At 37.8% G+C, this 23,984-nt stretch overlaps 1 protein-coding gene across 5 annotated transcripts in view; it reads right to left on the reverse strand.

Annotated features, from left to right (window-relative positions):
* Positions 1-1,915: 1,915 nt before the first annotated feature.
* LOC128204356 (polycystin-1-like) overlaps positions 1,916-23,984 on the reverse strand; it is a 65,053-nt gene continuing 42,984 nt past the window's right edge. For all 5 annotated transcript variants that reach the window (XM_052905801.1, XM_052905794.1, XM_052905789.1 and 2 more), the window contains 25 exons: positions 18,502-23,765; positions 18,092-18,247; positions 17,304-17,926; positions 16,791-17,085; positions 15,536-16,518; positions 15,028-15,277; positions 14,601-14,796; positions 14,081-14,389; positions 13,561-13,886; positions 13,139-13,294; positions 12,394-12,663; positions 12,115-12,242; positions 11,673-11,840; positions 11,283-11,389; positions 10,756-11,000; positions 10,103-10,216; positions 9,598-9,839; positions 9,173-9,303; positions 8,686-8,857; positions 8,005-8,308; positions 7,426-7,713; positions 6,995-7,129; positions 6,409-6,726; positions 5,937-6,134; positions 1,916-5,696 (listed from right to left, as the gene is read on the reverse strand). In XM_052905801.1, coding sequence (XP_052761761.1) covers positions 5,259-5,696; positions 5,937-6,134; positions 6,409-6,726; positions 6,995-7,129; positions 7,426-7,713; positions 8,005-8,308; positions 8,686-8,857; positions 9,173-9,303; positions 9,598-9,839; positions 10,103-10,216; positions 10,756-11,000; positions 11,283-11,389; positions 11,673-11,840; positions 12,115-12,242; positions 12,394-12,663; positions 13,139-13,294; positions 13,561-13,886; positions 14,081-14,389; positions 14,601-14,796; positions 15,028-15,277; positions 15,536-16,518; positions 16,791-17,085; positions 17,304-17,926; positions 18,092-18,247; positions 18,502-23,765 — 11,816 coding nt within the window. In that variant the 3' untranslated portion in view covers positions 1,916-5,258. The remainder of the gene's footprint in view (positions 5,697-5,936; positions 6,135-6,408; positions 6,727-6,994; positions 7,130-7,425; positions 7,714-8,004; positions 8,309-8,685; positions 8,858-9,172; positions 9,304-9,597; positions 9,840-10,102; positions 10,217-10,755; positions 11,001-11,282; positions 11,390-11,672; positions 11,841-12,114; positions 12,243-12,393; positions 12,664-13,138; positions 13,295-13,560; positions 13,887-14,080; positions 14,390-14,600; positions 14,797-15,027; positions 15,278-15,535; positions 16,519-16,790; positions 17,086-17,303; positions 17,927-18,091; positions 18,248-18,501; positions 23,766-23,984) is intronic.

The raw sequence follows: 23,984 nt of genomic DNA on the forward strand, positions 1-23,984 counted from the left end.
ATGATAGATCTATGTGGTACGCATAGCATCATCACTCTGGTTAACAAGAATGCTTATAAAGAATTGTGGAGAAGTATGTTATTACCTCCCATTAGTACTTCTGCCATTTGACCTTAAAAAATATTCTTGTCCGGGCTTTTTATCAGAAACTGGTGGTTTTAAACAAATAAAATGCATTATGCAATATATTATTTTGAAACCTTTTTAGCAAAATAGACAAATATCAAATAAAAAATGTTATTATGCTGTTTGAAATCAAAGCTGCATGCTAGAACAGCTTTCCAAATTCTTCTGGGCTTATCAGATAGAGTTTGCATTCTAATTAACGCTGGCCCTTTGCAACATCCAATCAAATATGATGGTGCATTAAATTCTGTTTCTGTAATACCAGGTTTTGAATGCCACTGTGATTCAAGCTAAGACACGCTGCTGTGACAAAACCCAGATTTTCACTATGTGCTATATATGCTTGACCTTAATGGCAAAAAGACAACAAGAAAGCCTGCCCCTGAATAGAAATCATGCATATCAGTGTTTTCATAAATTTGTAACTTCATTTGTTTAATGGTTTTGTTTAGGTGACAGGCAAGCTACATATACTTTTGACGAACATTTGTGCCAAGTTCTAAAATACCCAAAGAAATGGTGAATTTATTCCAGAACAAGCAGAAATAAAAATAAATTTGACCAATGACTCAAGTGTGACCTTTGACCTATTGATATAGGTCTTGCACATGAAACACTAACTTTTCAGGGATGATATTAAAAGCCCCAAATGCATGGCTACAGCCTAGACTAGTCAAAGATTTTAAACTCCTTCAATGCATGGACAAGCATAAGTTGGGACAAACCAAAATAAAAGGAATTTGACAAATGACCTTTAATTTTGACCTTTGACTGACTGATATGGGTCTTGTAACAGACATGCCAAATTTGCATAGTGAACATTTGTACCAAGTGATCTTTAGCCGGATTTTTCATCGAAAAATTACAGGTTAAAGAATGGCGAAAACCGATGGGCGGATGGGTGTGTGGGCATTGTCTTGGGCGTGCGTGAACAATTTTGCGTTCAAGTTTTCATTTTATGTAATAAAATCAAGAGTTTTTATCCAATGGTTATCAAACTTGGTCAGACTATTTGTCGGCATGTTATCTTGAATAAAATATGAATATGGGTCATCTTGGGTCAAAAACAAGGTCACTTGGTCAGAATATTTGTCTGCATTATATCTTGCTTATTTTTTATATCAGTCTTCCCAGGTCAAATTCTAGGTCACTAGGTCAAATCTAAGGAAAATCTTTCCACGTCATAAATTCAACAATTTTTGTCAAATCTTTATAAAACTTTATCATAATATTTGTCTGCATAATATCTTGGAAAGTTCTTTAATATGGGTCAACCTGGGTCAAAATATTTTCTGCATAATATCTTGCTTATTTTTTATCAGTCAAGCTGAAATAAAAGGCATTTTGACCAATGCCCATTATGAGTGACCTTGACCTATGAACTAAAGAAATGGGTCTTGCTAGACATACTATCTTGTCATAGTTAACATTTGTGCCAAGTTTTTTAAAATCCCCAATGCATGGCCTAGATAGCGCCTAGATAAGTCAAACTACTAGGAACTTTTACCAATGACCTTTAAGTGTGACCATGACCGTTGATCTATAGACAGGACTTGCATGTCATGCACCGTCTTGTGATGAAATTTATTTTAAAAGCCCTCTGCATGGCCAATTTTAATATGGTCCGGACACAAATTGTTGATGCCATACCAACAACTGCTCGCATACCTGCAGAATGAGATACACTACTCTGGTGAACAACTCAATTCAAACAAGTATAATAAAATTGTTGACAATATACGATTTTTAAATAAGTCCCTTTCAACAAAATATAAACAAGAAGATTAAGTAGTTTGATGATTTTATTCCGTCATGAAAAACTGCAATTGTCACATGACATCGTCAATAACATATAATGTATGAAGTGATCAGGGGACATGGTATAATGTTAAAATACTGTTCCTTGACAAATGTTCATTTAAAGCACTTCTTTAGATTTACAGCACTACTTAAATAGTAAATACATAACATAAAATACTTGTATTCAGATATTGAATATTCCAAGGGATAACTTGTTTCGCATGCACCATGCAGCACAAACAATTAACTGTCAATTTGCTCTTATGTTTTAAATGATTTTTGAAAATACTACTAATTTTTGAGCGACTTTCCAAAATCAAATGCATTTTCAATCAGCCCTTTAGATATCCTTTATGTGGTTTTTTTTTGAGTATTTTAATAGCGTTTATTTTTCCATTTTCAAGGTTAAACAAAGATTTAAATATGGTTGGTTTGACTGTCCTGTCTGGCACTTGCAAGTCACCAAGTAAACTACAAAAACCTTCAACTCTAGGTTAGGTCCATTGCATTAATCTTAAATATTCAGTTATTTTTACTTAATTTTAGACACAAAAAACCAACAACTGTCTTTGAAGCAAAAAACAAAATATAGTCTGTATAAGATAACTCTAGCCATGTGTAGCATGTGTAAGATATACTTTCCCAAACTTCATTGCTATCACAATTACATAATCCTTTATGATCAAAGAGATCATTTCAAATACACAGCCAAGCAAATGAAGATGAAGATTATAAGCCGTCTTTATAAAAATATGTATCACAAATACATTATTTTTTATATCAACATCCAATTAAAAGAAGATGTTTTAAGGTGTTTTTGATTGGTAAAAGTCTCACAAATTTTGATTAAGACTTAGAAGACAAATATTTATTATCTAAAATATTTTCAAAAAATACTTTGATACCTGACCAAACACTGACCTTACAGCTTAACTGCATATATATATAATGACAGCCCAAAGATCTTCGCCTCAATTTCATCAAAGGATCTTTGCTATTTTCTTAATTCTGAAGAAATTTCACGTAAGGCAGCAACTTAATTTTTCTTTCATTTCCACAGCTTTATTTAAAACAAGCCAAAATTCAATTCACCTAGATAAACATTAAATTAGTAAAACTTTAATAATTTTAATTACAAAGTCTTAATGAAGCAGGCCATGGCATTTGTGCTCTATATATTAAGCGGGCCAGGGTATTTGTGCTGTATATATAAAGCGGGCCACGGGATTTGTGCTGTATACATGTATATTAAGCAGGCCAGGGTATTTGTGCTGTATATATTCTAGGTATTCAAACTAGAGTGTGCTGTACATGATGTAAAATAACAATTGATGCAGATGTTATTCATTTGTCAATAATAAATAACCAGATACATTCAACAATATATAAAAATAAAATTAAAATATTTCTCATACAAAATTGTTAGCTGTAATATGGTAATACTGTTGTGTCATTTTAACATTGGCATTTACTATATAAAATCATTAGCAAAGCTATATGATACTTTAAATAGCATCATTAATAGGAAATATGAATGCAATACATGGCAATAATAACAATAATTTATATCTATAATTTAAATCTGTCATGTTCAAATAAAATCTGGCACTTTGGATGTGTCCCCTTTAATTGTTAAGTCAAATTCATAAAAACATCTTCCCTGTTCTTAAATGATGAATTTTTAAGAAAAGCGACAAATAAAATATAGCGAAATAGTGTAACAATTAAATGAACTAAATGTTACAAGAGAAATAGTAAATAATTGTAAGGCCCAAAACTTAACAAAATATTAGTATAAATGTAAATCACAAACTCCTTGAAAACAGGACTATGGAATAATAACATAGTACCAAATTGGTAATATGGACGGAATATTGTATAAGATAAAAGCAATAAAAAACTATCACATTATATGATTTAAAAAGTTATCCACAGAACAATACTTGAGTACATTGAGACACGAAACTATCATTTTCTAGAAATTAAGAAATACAGAACCATTCTCCTTAATTAAAATGCAAGGGGGAACATTAAATTCAGCTTATGTTTGTTAGATTGTTTTTGGCTGTTTTAACCACCATCATCAAATGTATCATGTTAAATAAAGAGAAATTCATTTCATGCAACTGTATTAAAGATCTTTTTTTTTCTCAAATAATTGATCTCAAATGCTCATTTTTGAAGTGTTGTATTTCTTGAAGAAACAGACATTCCTTACTATTTTTTAGTTGGAAGGCATGTATTCAGTATAATTTTTCTTCCTTAATTAATTAAGAATAAATATGTTATGGAATTTGTCAATGGAAATTAAGCCTAAGATGTTTCTGGGATACCATGAATTCCAGATCATGTTGGGTATGTAATATCCTTTAATCTTGTTAATAACATGTGAACTTAACAATGGTGGTTTCATAAAAAAATGTGAAACTCTTCAAAAAAAATATGCATACATGTAGCAAGACTAGCTGTTTGATTAAAATCTAGAAAAAAACATTAATCTTTGTTACTTACACTTTACATAAACTTAAAACACAAAGTAAATAGCATTCACTACTTATCTGTAGTGATACACAAAAAAATAAAATCTAAAATAAACTAATATATCTCTATAGAAAATGAACAAATAAAAAAATGAGCACTAAGAAAGCGAACTGACATTTAACAAGTTAAATTATGCACAGTAACACAAGAAAATACAATTTATTGTTTTAAAAAAATCCTACTTTCTTGTGGCATTGCCTATAATTAAATGGACACTTGGCACAAAATGATTGTATCACACAAGTAGTATTGAACAAAAATATATCTGTTGACTTAACATTAGTAAGATCAATATATCACAAATAATTATCAGCAGCACATAAAGAGATGAACCGTCCATGTACTAATAGCCACGCACCTCATGTTAGCGTACAAAAACGTCCACGGTACTTTCCGAATATATAGCTAGTTTTCTACTAGGACCCAGCACCTAACTATGATACTTTTGCACAATGTTTGTCAGCCATTCTCTTTTTATATGGTGCATAGCTTTTGTCTTTCAAAGGCATTTTGGTCACCATAGTTCAACATAGCCTATCGGCCATTTCCAGAATTACTAGCTACTGAACCCATCACAATCTGGTTCTAAATCTTCCTACATACCTATACTGGTATTGAGTGAGTCATTTCTCACAAATAGCACTCATGAAAGACATGTTATGGTTATTTGGCATATGATTTATATCACTTAGATAACTTTTGTATTTAAACCCTCGGGCACATTCACTGACACATGTATGTGTACCCTTGAAAAACGAAATAAATTAGCTCAAAAACGTCTAAAACTGAGTTCACTTATTCCACGCTGCTTTGGAAGGTTTTACAGTTTTTAAGAACTTCTGAAGTGTGCTTTTCTCCTGATTTGAAGTTCTCCTAGTACTGGGACCAGGGGCAGCAGCATCCACCCTGGCACCCTGGTCACTGAGAGGCCGACGCCCACTCTGCGCCCCCTTGTCATCCGAGGAGGGAGCAGACGCCTGATTGCGAGCTGTAGCACCAGTCACTGTAGCAGGAGCTCGCCTATCTGAATTGTCTTTACATTGCATTGGCCTTTTAGAAAGTGTTTGTTTTCCCTGCTTCCCATCCCCAGCAGGGGGCTTATTTTTCCAATCTAGAATCTCCTTAGCTTCTCGCTCAAGTTTGTTAATTCGACACTTCCAATTAAGGTCCTTCATCTCATTCTCAGCTTTCTTGACTAGATTTTCCTCTTCCTTGTCTATCGACTCGATCTGAAATTATTCACCATAATACAAATATAAATATACAATGACAATGATGTTTATCAAAATATTATGGAAAATGAGGGGTAAAATGATGATAAATAAAATTTAAGTGAAACTGCTTCTAAATGGTGAAAAACCAAGGTCAAAAACTGCATTTAAGTTGATATAAATATACTTCATACTTTCATAAAATTAAAAATGAACTGGGTAAAGATATATCAAGGATCAGATGACTGCCTATCCTACCTTATCCATGCGCTGGAGCACAGCATTCCATGTGGGAACCATCCTTGCCAACATGCTGTTGAGCTGGACCTGTGAAAACTCCTGCTGCGCAACCACGCTGTGTGCACTTTGCAGGGAAACCGCGCTACGGTTAGAGTAGCTTGATGAGCTCCGACTAGATATGGACGGCAGGCCCGGGAATCGAACATGTCTAAATGCCTGGGGGAAAAGAATGACAACAGAATTTATTTAACAGAATTTATTTTATATTCTTTTTTTTTGTTTGGAAAAAGTGGTTCAAGTGATATTTCCCAGATTATAGTTATGTTTCGTGTTAGAGACAAAACATGTTTTATGTATCTAAAATATTCTTTAAATTATACCTATAATATAACACTATATAATTATTGGAAACCATAGGTTTATGAACAAAAGCTTTGATTATTAAATGGAACATGAAACAGAAAGTTATTTTACAATAACAGTAACGTACAGGTTTTTGCTTCTGAATTCCAGCCCATAGTTTGAAGCGCTTCAGCATAAACTCGACCATCTCATAGTCCTGCATTTCCATGGTTGACTTGAAGTAGCGCTTTGACTTTGTTGACCTGTAACTGTTCTGTAAGATGGCGATAACAAAGGCCACCAGGAGGCCGTATGCAAATGCATAGTATGAATACACATAGAAATGACTGAAGACTGGCTGGAAGTCTAACATGGGCCAGAAATCAAATTCGCCGCGGATCATGACTAGCAGCGTGTTGATGGTGTGGCCAACTGACTCGAAACCAGACACCACTCGCCCATACATCTACAATGACAACGGCAAAATTATCTTTCAGAATGACATTCAAAGTACAGGGTATCATATTTTGTAACTAGTTATAAAAATCTCAATTTACACCTTATAATTATACAGCCAACTTCCTTTCAAAAGAAATAATACAAACATTACACAGGATAACATCATTTATTACATTTGAAGCCTTTGGCCATAAAGGATTTTTAGCGGTTTCAATAAACATCTTATATAAGGTAAAGGTGGTCATTATATGGACAACCACCACTGCGATACTCACCAGATATCCAACTTGCGCATATGTGAGCAGCAGGATGACAAAGATGAGGCCAGCGCCTAGTAACTGCCCCATAGCGTCACTAAACATCTCCTCATATACATGCATGAACTTTATGAATCGTAGCTGCTTAACAACCTGCAAGGTTAATTAATTGATTATGAGATCATTTTCAGTTTAACTGAATGTTATGAAAGCATAAATATTAATGTAATACTGGTTTTTTGTACATGTGAATATTAATATTTATGTTCCAAATCCATTTCCTACACTGAATTTACTCTTCAAGGTCCAGTAGGAACATAGTAGAAGTAAAGATAAGAATGTTAGTTGATTAATGAATATTAAAACAAGCGTTCCTGTCCTTCACATTTTAATGCCATGTTTATGCAAATGATTTAAATTTTTATAGTTTTAATGGGAAGACAACTAACCTTGTACATAAGAAGGAATAGCAGCCAGGCCTGTAGATATCTCGTGCCCACATGTATGTATGCAGTCCGCTCAAAATTTGTGAAACCAGTCTGGTTGTCAATGTGGCTGTTGAAGGCATTAGTTGCCTCGACAACACAGCCAATGTACATTCCTATGGACACGGTTGCCATGAGTGTGGTGAGGATTTCATAGTAATTCCAGAGCTGCTTGAAGAATTGTTTGCCATATTCGCGGATCTGCAGGGTGATGTGAATCCAGGAGTAGATCACTACCAGGAACAGAATACTCTGAAAAACAATTTTCATTTCAATGGCTGTCTTAAGTAAAAAAAATGTCATTACCCAGTTTTATTGTATGACAGTTTGAACTTCGATTTAAGATTTGTTCAAAAGATCAAATTATTATGTTCAAACAAGTTACCATGTAGTTAAAATATAATGAACACAATTTATCAGTATAAAAGAAAAATAATAAAGCTCAGTTGATAAATTTTCGATTATAATGAAAATAATGTATATGTGTATTATGAATGGACAACATACATAATCATGAAAAAGTAGAATCTGACTTGTTCTTACCTCGAGCACCATCAGTGGGTCCACTTTCCGAGCCTGGAACCAGAGCAGCTTCTGGCTCTGTATCTCGTAGCTGGCCATCACCCCACCTGAGAGTGGGAACTCAGCAAGTATGGCCACCACGGCGGTGGTGTCAGTGCCTGGGTTGTAGATGGAGAACTCAAATATGACCGCCCGGGTCAGCAGGTCTACCCAACCCTTCTCCTTTAGATCCTGGATGATAGTCAGTGTCTCGTAGTAGCTGGTGCCCAGCTCCTGGGGGTAACCTCCGCCCGGGTAAGTGGCCACATAACCAACCTTGTGTGTGCTGTAGGTGAAACATATTGGGAAAAGGTATAATATGATTATGATTATCATTGAAGGGATTCTGCCTACTGGGGAATAACCAAAAATAAAATTTAATACTAAGTATTGTACATATGATATTTGACAAGTTTACGGTACATTTTAGTAAAAAAAATACAAATAAGCAACAGTACTTGATGGTAATCAGTTTTCTAGTAATTAGTGGTAATTTCACTTAAACATGCTTAAATGACAGTTTTTGTAACTGACAACTGTATAGCAAAGCCTTAAGTTAACAGCAACCAGGTAAAAGCAACAGAGTATCACAAAGTCTGCATTTTTATCATTAACATGCATTTATTCATGCATTTACTAGCAAAAACCTCAACTCAATCTCACCTTCCTAGCTGTGCAGCTGAGTAGTGTTTCCATGATCCATTAGCGTTGGAGCCATTCCAGCCCTCCTGGTATGTATCCGTATCCTCATCATACTGACCCTCTCCGTGACACGTGCGCATCGTCAATGTGGACGCACCCAAACGGTCTGCTGAATCTGCCGCTATACATGGTGCTGGAGGGGGAATGAACAGAAGTTAAAAGCATGCAGTCTATACAATTATTAAAAAAGAAATAATTTCTCAATTTCATGGAAAAGTGTTACTATGATATATGATGGAAAAGAGTATGGTATGTAAATTACAGCTAACAAAACATGGTTTTGCTGTTTTCACTATCAGTATAATTACAATCTGATTGATTTGAAGATTAGATATGCTTGACATTATCAATATAACAGGGGCAATAACTGTTAAATTAAAATGTTAAAACATCAAAAACCATGTATTAAATACAATTATTAATAGCTAACAAGGTGTTGGATACTAACAAATCATTCCACGTATCAGCCTTGCGCGTGGTGCTCCAAGCAAGTAGCCATGTTCTTCATCTGTATGTGTGTCACGCAGGTAAAGGGCATCCACGAAAGTGTGCTCCGTCCAATCCCAGAACTCTTCAGTACTGTGTGAGAACAAGTTCGGGTTATAGTTTTTTTATTAAACCCTTAAGTTATTACTTGTATCTAAATTGACTTTGAATGCCATCTTCTCTAAGCAAGTGTCATCTTTTATTAATAACCATCTTTTTTTTCTTGCATTATATCCATAACAGCATGTCAATAATCAAATTCATAAGCTTTTATCCACTTTCAGCAAGGTTTTTAAAATTTGCAATGACTTGATCATTACAGGTACTTTTATTGAAAACACACACAACTATTGTAAACTTAAGCTATTTATATGCAAATCTACAAACCTGTGCAAGTTAGTGAAGTTTCGTCCAGAGCTTGTTTTGGGGACAAAAAAGTCATTCTCCACGTGTTTGGTGAGCAGGAATGAGTCATACTTGAAGTGGACATAGACGATCACCATTAGCAACCAGAGGTAGAACACGTATGCAATGAACTGACGGATCAGCACATTCATCCGGTGGACCTTACGGCCCTCTTCCTTAGCTTGAAGAAGGGCAAATCCAGCTATGGGCTTGAATTTCACATCCTATTGATGAGAAATAATCCAAATATAGATATATTTCAACAAAACTTATTTGAAATAATAAATATATGTCTGAACACTTGAATACAATGGCATTTAACAGTGAATAAATTTACTACAATTTAACTTTAACAATGGATGAATTATAAACAAAACTTTTGCTAGAACATACTGATCACTGCATAAATATGATATACAGGAATATAAAGGCAAGTTTATAAACAGTCACTGAACATGTTTTTATACAAAATTCACAATGTCTTCACCTTGAGTTTTTGCACAGAGTTGTCAAACGTGGGTGTGATGTCCATGAAGTCATCGTCTTCATCTTGCTCCACATTTTTGAACATGGCCACAACATAGACGGCAATCAGGAACGCCTGGGATGGGGTTCAATTCAACAAATTATTTACAAAATCATTTAAAAAAACAAACCTTGAGTATCTATGAAATTATTGTTTATGTACAGTGTAATAGAGTAAGGCACATTTACATGCAATGGTTACAATTAAACAATGAAGTTATTCAAAAAACAATTTCTCCAGAGGGTGTATTAACAAAGCTGTTTCAATCAATTATCTTGAACAATAATTAAATAACGACCATAAAGTTCTTCCTTCAACTTGATTTTTTTTAACTTTCAAGATGCAGAACTTGAGGTAATGAGACCAGAATTGAAGCATGACTTTTACAAACTATCAAGGGACATAACTTGTAAAGCAAGAGTTATGGGCCACTATTTCAGTTATTGCCAAGGTTAAAGTTTTACCGCTACAAAGCTGACAAGATCAATTGACAAGAGCTATTGCAATGCAAGCTAAAAATGTTTCATAATGCAATTACTGCAAGGGATTTCATTTTCAAGTTTTAAGGTAAGACTGTCTTCACCGTAATTAATCAGCATTATAAAATTCCATACCTTGAGGGGTTCAATAACGAGGAAGGAAAGAACCAGCGAGAGAACCAGAGCAAGGAGCCACTCCATGGACTGGGAGTAGCCAAAATTGAAGCAGTAGAGGATCACCATGATGGAAGAGAACACCGTGATAACGGCACACAGTGTGTACGCGATGTAGATACACCATGGAGGCAACGAGCACTTTTCCTTGTACACCGGAATCTGGATGTCACGTGACTCCATTGTCATCTCACCATAGTAACCAGCTAAATAAATAAACAAAACATCAATAAATATTACACATATGTAATGACTTCATAGACCTATTTATTAACACTGAAAATGATTTTAAGCAAAGATTCGAAGTAATTTGAAATATAAATAAAACATAAGCAAAAATATAATAAACATAATAATGGTTACATGTAATATATTAATTTTACTTTATCAAGTATTTAAGTAAACTTACCTGATATTTTTAGTATTTTTCATTTATGCACATTTTAATTAAATGCACATATATACATTGAGCACCACTTTCCACTTACGTCTAAGTCCTGCAGTAATGCCACTGGTCGCTGGTGGAGCATTCACAAATGAGCCTCCAGACGTTGCACTGACCACAGACTCACGTGGATGTGGCCAACGAGATCCGCTGTAACATGTAGGATAATAATGGCTACTAGTTTACGTCTTGTTTCTGTATATGAAACAGGTCTGCATAGTTTTGAAAGATGAAATTGAAAAATTAAGGTGGTTCAGAGTTATTTGTTTAGCTATTTGGTGAACGGGGAAAATCACAAACCAAAGTGCAGTTTATGTGATCAAATTCATGAAATTAATTCACACCATGTCAGCTTTCAGATATTTATCAATACTTTTACATGGTTATAACTTGTATTTCTGGTATTTTGAAGTCATGACATGATTAAACCTACCCTCCGATTCTCGGATCAGATCTAGGGTTGAACTTCCTCCCAGACTGGCTAACATTGGAGCCACGTTTACGCATGGGGCCATGTTTCCCACTGTCAGCTACACTCTCATCGTCTGATTGCAGAATGTCTTCAAGACTTCCCCAGTTTGACTTTGTCATGGACGGTTTTCTGTGATGGGGTGAGTCCAAGTTTGGTGAGTGAGTCAATCACACGAATGAATGATGACAAATTAATAAACAACACAGAAGTTGTGCTTTGTGCATAGAAAAGAATCAGGAAAGTGACTGAAAACATCATTTTTTCATGAATAAAGAGAAAATTTGCCAGATAAGGCACAACCTACCTATCTCATCATATGGCTTTCCATACACATAAAGTATAATTCCAAAATACTTCAGAATCAATAAACACATTGAACTGTGTAGGAATTTAATGTACTTACTTGAGCGAGTGGGATGACCGCCTGCTGCCCTGTGACCGTACTGACCGAGTCTCAGATTCCTTCAGCTCATTCTCCATCTTGTCCAGCTCGTCAAGCAGTTCTCGAGCTGCCTCCTTACCCTTGATTGTCTGGTGATAAATTAAAACATTTTATTATTAACAAATGCTCAGACATCATGCCACAATCGAAACGCCACTTTAAAATACTTCAATATTTTCTATATTATTATGCAAATGATTCTTAACTATCATGGCACTAACAACATGAAGTGAAACATACTTTCCTAGCCCCAGGTTTTCCAGCGGCCTGGCGTAGTGCTGCCTGGTTAGCCACTGTTGAGCTGGTAGAGGGACGCGAGTCGGCCCCATCATCAAAGGACGGCACAGAGTCTGGCCACTTGAGAATTCCATCCTCGTTCCAGAGAGGGGACTCAGAGCTTGTATTGGTTACCGAGACTGAGGGCTTTTGGTTGTAGAGGCTGTCGTCAGTCTTCTCACGCTGGGTTTGAGCGACATGGCGGGAACGACGGAGGCCACCGCCAAGGGTGTGCTGAAATCCAGGGAACAACTATGTTCAGGTATTGAATATGTGTAATGAGAGGGAAGATTTATGATACTTTCAGCAGCCTCATCCAATATCTTGATGTAAAACCTACAAAACCTACAATTAATTTGTTGAACATGGCCAAGACACATATTCAAATTATAATTCCTAAATTAAATGATGTAGCGAGAATGAAGACAAAGCATAAGCTTCAAGGCTTTCTTCTTAATACTGTCTCCATAAATTTGTTTTGTGCATAAATAACATGATTTCTTTTTATTCATAACATTTTCAGTCTTTGTCAATTTTCATTATGCTCAAAATTTGTATACAGGTAACTGAATTAATTGTATTTGTAATATTGAAATAAATATAGTTTAAACCAATCAAATCCTGTTTTGAAGATAGATTTATGATATTTTTGTGCAAGAGCCATTTTCTGTGTGGTTTAAAATTAAATGATTTAAGGCTATAGACTTACCGGCACAGAGTCAATGGTGCTCTCCCTTTCCAAGTCGTAGGGTATAGCGCCTGTGTTGCTGCTCTCGAAGCTGCCGGACTGTGAGTTATCACAGACATCCTCAATCTCCAGTGTCTGGGCTGTCATAGGCTTCTGCAGGTCCCTCAAAAAGTTGGGCTGCAATATAATGTAAACTATTTAAGAATTTTGTCCATCACTTTTATGTTACGAAAAATTTAGGAACAGTTTATAATTTTTTGAAAATTGCAATAAATCTACACCTTGACTTTCATTTGTAATAATTTCAGACTGTATTTTTATACACAAAATGAAAGTTCATAAATCTTACAACAATGAATAAATACCAGTAGTAATAACTTTCAATGAATCAGCACTTAAGTCTTTTTGCTTTGTAAAGAAAAATATGAAAGGAATGTATTCACCTTCGCTCGACTCTTCTTGAAGAGGAAGACTATGCCGATACTGAAGGGTATGACCATAACATTGCTGACGAGAGCCAGAACTATCTCCTCCCAGCCAAAATCATCCCATCCAAGGTCTTCATTTGACGTCTTCAGCAGTCCGTACCACATTGCGTTTACTCCGATGAACATGAACAAGAGTGTAAAGCAGGTGGTTAGTCGCTGTACGCGGGTGAACCTGCTCTGTGCTGGACGGTTCAGTAATGACAGCCACAGGTGCTTGTCAGCAAGAGCATTGAACATGGCAGTTGACATCCTGTGGCCAAATCTGTTCATCTCCTTTGCTCCTGAATTCATTAAACATGGCACATAATAATGAGGAATGTTAAATATATTCAAATTGGTCCAGCAGATCTTAATAACATGTTAGTAGCAAAAACTTATATTATCAAAAACATCTTAGTAACCATAGCATTTAAGACTTTTCAGGCAATCTATACATACTCAATTCAGCCTTTATATGACTCGTGTACACACATACCAGCCACTTTCACTTCCTTTGAGATGATTCCATTCTCCATCTCGAGAGAGAGCCACTGGTTCGCAAAGAAGTAGTACTTCTGGTCTGTCTGGAGGTCGTTGACAATCACATGACTCAGGTACCAGGATGGCGACATTCCCGTGTTATCATGCCAGATGGTAATCTTCTGCAAGTCCCCAAGATTTACCTCATACGCGATCATGAATGTGTCTGAGCAGTTCCGCTTGAATGCTCCTGCCTTGCCCACATGCTGGCGTGCTGACTTGCCATACTCTCCATGCAGTCGAATGCCAACATGGGCTGATGTACCTGAAACAAGGAAAGTACTAGGTTGTCATAAATAACGATCTTCTGTTCTTATATTAACACTATTACAAAGTTTACTGTTTATTTTCAAAGATATACTACTATTGTAACATTGAACAGAAACAATATTATCAACTTTTTATGAACTCTTCCATATATCCATTAAAACTGAAAACAAAGTACACAAGATGTGCGTAACACTAAAGCTACCAACCAGCTCCAGGCAGGCGTCCAGTTACAACGGTGACTTCGTACTTGAATGAGCCATCCTTCCCACACATCGGAATAAGTGAGATCCTTTTGATGTCAAGAATGTCCATCCTCCGACACGCAGCCACCAACAAAATGTACACGAACACCAGGACGCTACACGTGATTATCGCTACTGGGTTGTTGGCAATGTCCAGTCTCTGTAAATGTTATTCAAATTAGCAATTATTGTTTATATCAATAGGAGTTTTTAATGTAGAAGAAGCCACAATCCATGACTGGTTCTTTTGATTTTCATTATTCCTTGAAGAACCTTATAATTTAAAGGAAACCATCACAATCTCATTGTTTTTAAACTCTGTGTCAAGTTGAATGTTTTTATGTACTTTTATTTAAACATACTGTTAATGAAAATAGAAAATCCCACTTACTGTGAGGTCTGTGAAGTCCAGTTCATCAGGAGACACAAACAGTGTCCCACCAAATGAGGTCATGTGATCACACTTGCAGGCCGTCACGTAGGCGATTGAGTATGTCATGGGAACGCAGCCAGTGTCCTGCCAGGACACCGTGTCTTCATCAAAGTAGTGGCATTTCGCGTTGTAAATGCCTACAAACACAGTCGCTGTGTGGGTGGATTCGACTTCTAGTTTGAACACGTCACTTGCTAGGTCAATCTCACTACAAGGAAATAAGACAATACTTAGTAAGAGCAGGAAACCATTAATCAAAAACATTTTCAACTTGATAGTATGTAACATCTGTAAAGGCATACAAACTTCCTCAATGTACCTTTATATAAACACATAAAGACTAGTCAATTCAATTTATTTTGAAAAAAGACCAAGTGAATGACATATAAGAAAAGATACAAAATTATTTTCAGCCTGCAAGACAAAAAACATACAAATATAAGCTGTGTAGAGCTTTTAAACTGACCTGGGTGGTATGTAGAAAGTGTAATTTCTGTGGTCAGCCTGTAAGTCACTCATCAACTCATCATTGAGCGAAAGAGTTGATGAATATTGTTCACCGTTCTTCTTCAATTTCGCCGTCAACACAGCATTCGGAAATCCAGAAAAGTTCACTCTGACTTGAACATGCATAGACTCCCCATCTAATACAGGCATTGTCAGAATAGTCTCGTATCTCGTGTTTTCATTCAAGGTTTTATTATGGTAGATCATGCCATCAAAAGGATTATAGCCTGGCGAGTTCACAAGACCAGTTGAGTTTATTTCATACTTTGTGGCATTGGCAAAAAACATGTACATGATGACCGAACTATCTGAAGGAAGATTTTTAACAGTGACAGCTGTTCCGCTAACATCATAAAAGCCGGTGCTCAAAACATTTGTGCTCATTTCTCCAAAATCACTGCTGTAGGGATTAACTGCAGTACTGACAGACACTAGCTGGAAGATTGAATCTTCTGAGTAAGATGTGTAGGTAATAATGTCCTCCGGTACAAACAGTTTGAAGCCCTCGAAGTCAAAGTCACTTCCAACACTTCCCACACTCCTGTGAGCAGCTTCATACGAGAGTCCATCACTGGTGTAAAGTATCGGATTCTCATCAGCAAGAAGAGATTGAAGGGGAATGAGCATCAGCTGGATGGAGAACTCCACAGTTTTGATGGTGAGATCACTCAATGTGGACCCTTGAAATGGTATAGATGAACTGATGTCCATCCGCAGGTCGTCCAAACTGCCAAACACACTCAGAGTGAAGGGGTCGCCGATCAATGTGCCTTCTGACTGCAGGGCCTGCTGAACCCTGGGGATGGATGTTATTAGTGCATCGGCCTGGTAGTCTGCCTTGTCGTGGCCTCTCTTGATCAGTGACTGCATCTTGGACAAGAGTTCATCAAACGCATTGATGAGCAGCCATGGAGTTTCTGAGGACAGTTCCTCTGGATACGCCTGTGATGGTGGAAGTTTCATATATTCAAGATCATATTGACTTCATGAAGTTTTATTATGCAGATAAAAAATAGTCTTTCACAGATTTTTTTGTACTACTATTTCTTTCAAACAACACTAATTTTCGATAAAAACATAAAATACAATTTTAAAGAGGAAAGACAAAACATTAGGAACATAATAAAAGAGGTTTAAGGTTAAATAAAACTTAAAGTAAAGACTGACATTAAGTCACAAATATATTTCTTTGGCAACAATAAAATAGTACTTACTGCCAAAAGCTCGATGGCATATGAGACCTGCTTGACAAAGTGAATATTGGCAAGGGGCAGACCACTGATGGTCGTGGCAATAACTTCTCGGAGAGCCATGCGAACCTCTGAGGTACCAACACCAAGCTCTGATTGGTCGTTAAGGAAGTTGAGCATCGCCGTGCAATACTGCACTAAGAGCTGTGGGTTGTTCTGGTTAATGATGGTTCCCAGCTTGTCTACCATGTGGTCACGAATATAGTGAACTTTGTTTGTCTGGTTCCCTGTCAATGTGGGCTGGGTAAAACTAACAGTGCTGTAAGAGAAGACAAGTACACTGTTAATATTTTGGATTATCTTAGAAGATATGTTACAATAACTAATGCATAAATATTATGGGGGAAACATGTTCTTCATTACATTTTAAGTTGTCATGCATAAAAATCGGATTCTTGATATCATGATATGAGTTTTAAACTGTAACAGTACAATATAAGTTGCATAAAATTTTACATAATACTATCCTGTACTCACTATGTATTTCCAACACTGACGGCAGTGTGATCATTTATGACATCAACTTGCACTTGAACAGACTCGAAATTTGTGCCATAGAAGGGCGCCAGGTAGATGTCTAATGCTGCCCCAGAACCGTAGTACGCAATGTACTCCTTCAACGTGCTGGGGCTGATCACCTTCACAAGGTAGTATATCCCTGATGTTGTGTCAGTATCCTGGAAATTTTGACAAAGCACCGATGCCTTGGCTCCTGGAACAAGGCCAGTTGTCGGCTGTACAGTGCAGCTTCCTCCACTTGGTTTTGAGCCTGGGGCCATCTCAACCTGGGAAAAACCTGTGCCCACTTCAGTCACTTCAAGCCGGAATGTGTAGGTTTTGGAATCTGAGAGTGTGTCTGGTTTTAGTACGAAATTGTGTTTTGTGAGTCCAGTCGTTGTTGCGACATCCTGAATGTTAACAGTAGAGCCAGTTGCAGTGTCGATGACTTTCCACTCATATGTGGAGGAATCTGTGCATCCCTTGACACATTTGCCCTCAAATGACATACTTTTGGACACTGTCAAGAAGGAGTGACCGTAGGCCCAGGATGAGATACATTCCACCTCAACCTGTGGGGTCATACTTGACACGATGATGATCTGTCAGAAAAAGAGGAAGTTTAATAATAAGTATGTGAGCTCTGATATGTAAAACAAAATAAAAGAATAATGTACCAATTTCACAATTCAGCTGTTTTGAAATACAGATTTAAGAAGTGAAAACTTTAACTGTAACACAAAATTCACATCAACCATTTGACAGACCTTCTGTGTGGTAGTTCCATTTGTCCTGCCGGCAGCTGACACGGTCAAGGTCACGGTGTACTCATCCCCAGTTGTCAGGTTGAGGCTTGTCAAGTCAACAAAATTGGTCGTCTTGGACTTGATCTGAGCGCACACTGATGTTCCACTGGAGGCTCCCTAGTAAACAATTAGGATATGAGTATTTATATGTAATTGACTTATTTGATATGATTGCAATGGTTACACATCCATAATTTTTCCAAACCATAAACTGTAGAAGTGTAGGTACTTTAGAGGAAAGTATGAGTGTTATCTTTTATTGCCATTTAAAATGACAGTAATTTACAAAGAGATACATATATTACATAATAGAAATAAAAACTTTGAAACATGATAAAGATATATGAACAGATAGTAGTTATAAAACTTACAGCATCCTGTGTGCATTCCCATGTAAAGATCAAGGTCTTCGCAGGTACATTGTCAGGGTCGAAGGATGCAGATCCATTTAAGGTGAGGTCTGATCCTGCAACTCGGCTAACTTCGCTTCCGCCAGAAATTATGGCCACAAGATCAGATGCAACTATTGTGAGGTTGATGTATTTCTGATCTATGACTGGCGTGTTCATATACTGGTGTGTAAACTCTATGCAATACGAACCATAGTCAAGCGTGAGTGCAGGAAGGGTCAAATCTGGCGTTTGGCTGACGATTGAGGAGTTCAGGGTTACAACACTTGTGAGAGAGTTCTTACAAGATGAAGCTGAGTAAATTGTCCATACGTTTTCCGATGTGTAAGCCTGGCAGTCGTTGGTGTTGACATTCATTGAGAACTCTATCTGCCTTGACCTTAGTCTAGTTTTGTCCTCATCACCATAGATAAACAGTGTTGGAATGCTGCACAGTAAGTTTTCAATGTTGAAAGCATAGATGATTGTATCTTGGCTGACTCCATTGTCAACAACCACTGTCAGATTGAATGCTCCCGTGTTGGCAAAGGTCACTGTTAGCGTTGGTGTTGTTGTTGTTTGATTACCCGGTCCACCGGATGTGAAATGCCATGTAAAGTTGGCAGGATCAATGTAATCACCAGTTACATTGAATGTGATTGGAAAGTATACAAAACTGTACTGAGACTTTGTGACGGCCAGGTTGCCTATAGGCCCAAGATAGGTGACAAAGCAATGCATGTTTTCTTCGCTTACGTAGTTGGTGGCTGTCACATTCACGCTGTATTTCCCAACAGAGAAATACTGCACTGTTAAAGTAAGATCAGTATGTGGGGAACTAAGTGTTTCTGTCTGCCAGGAGTAGCCAATGTCGGTACCCTGTGTCTGGGAGGCTGTCAGTGTGAGGGAGCTTCCCAGTAACATTGTGTAGTTACAACCATGAACTGTGAGGCCCTGTATGAGGTCCTGAACCAATATATACTGCTGGTTTGTTTCACCACTTATCTTGTTCTCTGCATCAAGAGTGACAAGGTATAGATCTGCCGGAGAGAAGAACCTCTCGACGCTGGTTGTTGAGGCTACTGATGAGGAGTTGACCTGCCAATCAAATGTTATGAAGGCTGTGCTGGAAAGATCTGAGCTAAATGTCAAATTGGTTCCTGTTGCTACCGCTATGTAGTTGGTAGATGGAACATTGATTCCTCCTGTGACCTGTAGGTTGAATGTCGGCACTGTGTTTAGGGAATATATCTCTAGGTAGTCAAATCCTTCACTTGCATAGTTCATTATTTTCAGGGTGACATTATATAGCGCCTCAGTGGTGAAATTGTAGGTGAACAACTGAGATGTACTAGTAGAGACAGACACTCCTGTTTCAAACATCTCCCAATTGTAAGCCAGTCCAGTTCCTGTGGCAACAACAGCAGTGAAATTCTTGGTGGTACCAACACGGAGTGCATCTGGAACTGTCATGGACACACCAATGTCAACCCCTGACACCCCCTGCTGAACATTGATTGTGTAATTGGCTAGCTGTGGGGTGGAGACCAAGTTGTACACCTCTAGAGTAATCACATAAATTCCAACATTTTGTGGTGTGAAAGTGACTGTCGTTGCATTTGTTGGGTATGAAGGGAAGACTTCACCAGCTACTGGTGATTGAGTGTAAGACCATCGAAACAGCGGGTACTTTCCTACTGTGCTGCCTCCAGTGAGTTGATATGTCTCGCCGAGGGTGATATTGCCATCTTCACCAGCTAGAGCATTAATGAAAGCTCCCGATATCGGTGTTATTGCTTCGATATCATACTGCATCTCAAAAGATGTTGATGTTATGCTGTTCTTAACTGACACTCTTAAGCTGTATGGTAAAGTTGTTGTAAAGTTGAATGAAAATGTTGAGCTTGTGTCGTCACTGGAAATCGCAACAAGGACACCATTTTTTCGAACAATAAATAAGTATGTTTCTGAACCTTGTGTGATCTGGTATGACGAGGCCGTAAATGTATATTGTTTGTTTAATGCGACTATGTTGGCGTCAGTGCTTGAGAGAAATTCACCATTCTGAGTCACATTTATCTCTGTAATAGGCATGATCACATAGATTTCAAGTGGTGAAGAAGTCACATTATTCACCGAGTTTGAAGCAGTAACAGTCACAGACTTCAATCCAAGAGTATCATATTTGTAAGAGCCGATTTCAGAAGCACTTTCGATTGGTGTGAGACTAGTGTCGTATTGCCAGATGTAAACCAGGCCAGCAGTAGGGAGAGATGTTGGTTTGATCGTAGCCTTGAACTGTCCTGTATCAGATAGCTGAAGATTTTTACTTGTAGTGCCAGCACGCAAATTATTAGTCCAGTCAAACAGGTGAGTAGCGAGTTCCACTTGTGTTATAGCCTCCTCAACATAGATCTTCACTGATTCCATGATTGACGATGAAACTGCACTACTAGCTGTTACCCTGAGAGTGTAGGACTGTGCTGTTGAGTATGAATGCCTTACCGAAGAGCCTGACTTTGAGGAGCTTGAGTCACCCATGTCCCAGGAATAACTGACCTGCGATCCCAGAGAGGTAACTATGTAAGTGTAAGACTTGGATTTTTCCACATACAAGTCACCATTTTTCTCCACACAGCTGCTGCACATGATTGTTAAATTACTGATCTCTTGAATCACCTCAACAACTTTTGTTACATACTCATGATTTATTGTATTCGAAGCATTCAGTGAGATGTAATAGAATCCCTCAGAGGAGAACTGTATTTCAATAGGTGATACAGTTGTGGTTCCAAGTACAGTAGCATTTGTTGACCATTCAATGTGAACAGGGTTTCCTGCATCAACAGTGTATGTTACACTTTTATTTACACTTCCTGAAGATGGAAAGGCAACAGGACTTGAAAGCTTTATAACTGCATTTGAAATTGCCTCCTCTATACACAAATCCTGTGATAATGCTTTCACTGCACTCTGTGGAGCGTACCTTGCTGTAACTGTCAATGTGTAATTTCCAGCAGCGCTATATCCCTCAGACACAGAAGATGGTCCTAGGTTTTGAACAAGACCATTGCCAAAATTCCAATCAATAGTTACTGCTGTAGCATCGTAATGAATAATTTCTATTGAAAAGTTATAAGGCACACCCTTTCGTAGACATCCTGAGGGAGCAGCTCCATCTATTTTAAGACCCACTATTTTTATGTCATTGGATTCTATTATATAGGACATTATGGTCTCTTCCTTTGAACTGAAAGCGTTTGATGCTAGCACTGTGACAGGGTAGTCTCCAGCATTTGAAAACGTGTGAGTAAAGGTCTCTGAAGCCTGCGTCACATTAAACAGTGTAGACGAAGAGAACCTGTAGGTCAACAGGTTTCCTGTGGATATGGAGGCAGTAAATGTCACAGGACTGCCCATCTGCTTTGGGCCATCATAGGTTACGGATAGTCCCGAAATAAGTTCATACACCTCTGCATACTCTGTGGCAGATACTGTGCTTGGTCCATTTGAAGCTACAACAATGACAGAGTAGTTTCCCTTCACTGTAAAGGCATGTGAAACTTCTCCTGCTGAACTGTTTACATTTGCAGAACCATCGCCAAAGTCAAATGTGTACATAACTGTCCCAAGGTTGCCCAAGGATGACGGGATAGCTGCTGTGAAGTTTATCTGTGTTGATGGAAGGACCTGGTTCTCGGACAAGGTCAAGGACACACTGGGAATCTGGTTGTACACAATTACCGAAGTCGTCACTGAGGAAATGGAGAACGGGTCTTGTGCATAGGCGACAACATTGACACCTGAACTGACAGAGGTGAATGTTACATTCTGGTTAAATGTAGCTTTGCTTGAGCTTGTTGCAAATACGCTGCCAGTGATGTTGCTAGAACGATCACTGAGCTCCCATATAGCCTTGACCTGAGCATTGGTATTGGTATCACACTGCAAAGTTAGAGTGTAAGGCAACCCCACAGCTGCAACATTCAAAGTGTTTACAAACATGCAGTTTGCAAAATTGGCTCGGTTCTTTACATACACTGTTAGGTTAGCTTTGATTTGTCCAAGTTTATTTTGTACTGTAACTTCAACTATGAAAGTCCCAATAGTTGTAAATGTGTAGAACAAGGTCGAATTTGTAGAAAGAACAGTTGATCCACCAACTTTAAATGAATATGTAACATTTGTTCCCTCAGATATAGTAGCATCAAATACTGATTCCTCGTTGAGTGCTACTGTGTTAGCATCAATGCTAGGAGACGTCTGGGTGAAAGTCAGTCCTGATACCATTTTATCTGTATAGATTGTTAATGTCTTTTGAACCGGGCCCAAAATATTTGAGAATATTATTGACAAAGTTTCCACTCCTATGGTGCTTGTGTTATAGGTAAAGGAGGCAAATGGTTTTTCAGCCCAGAAAAGTGAAGCATTACACCTATCAGCAAACAGAGCAGTTACTGTGGCACTGCAAGTATCGGAAAAAGTTACAGTCTGTGACGTATCAATCGACCACACAGATGTCACATCATTACCTCTCTCAACACGCACGGTAAGATCATAGACTTTGTTGTATTCGGTGTACACAGTGCCAAGGGAATTCACATCTGTAGCTATATTGTTAAGGCCTGGGTACACCCAGAAAATATCCTCAATGCCCTCGGCAAGCGTTACTGAAAGTGCTTGAGTTTCCGTGTCCAGAATTTTAATGGAAAACTCAAAGTCTCCAATAGACGATGAAGAGGAACTGGCTAGGTTTTGTGGGATGAACTCCATTTTATCATTTGTATATATAGCCTGAATGTAGCATGTCAAATCCATTGATGTGGAAGTAGATGTATAACTGTGTGTCTTCTCAAGCCAACCAGTAACAGAGGCTTTGAAGAGGGTCTGCTGGTCCACTCCTGATGGCATATTCTCGCATTTGATCACATTTTTTCCTGAAACAAACTGGAAACCTATCACATCCAGGGGTTGTACAGAGATGTCCCCTGCAGGCACGATGAACCAGTTCTCACCAGGAATGGCAACTGTTAACTGTGTCTGGCTCACCAGCTGGTATTCTGGCATTACGACGCTGCCTGCGCACGCTGCTGTAGCAGAAGAACCCTCAGAGTTGCATGTGCACGATTGGTTGAAGAACTTGCACTGGTTGCTAAGGTAGCAGAAGTACTGTGAATCTGAGCAGGTGTCAGTGGTGCAAGTGTATGTAGTGCTGGAGCATGTGGCATGTTTTGTGCCAGCACAGCCTGAAATAATGATGTCATGATTAGTTTCCATCATATTAATATCAATCAAATACGGGCTGAATGATGTCACCCGCTATCAGGATATTCACTGAACTTCAAATGAAATGAAAACAATAAAAATTGTTAATCTAGAGTAATAGACAAGACTTTGTGTTAGCAAACGATATAACCATGACATAACAATGAAAACATAGGGAGCAAATTAAGTTCGATTCAGAG

This window comes from Mya arenaria, chromosome 2 (genome assembly GCF_026914265.1).
Source record: "Mya arenaria isolate MELC-2E11 chromosome 2, ASM2691426v1".
NCBI classification, from domain to species: domain Eukaryota; kingdom Metazoa; phylum Mollusca; class Bivalvia; order Myida; family Myidae; genus Mya; species Mya arenaria.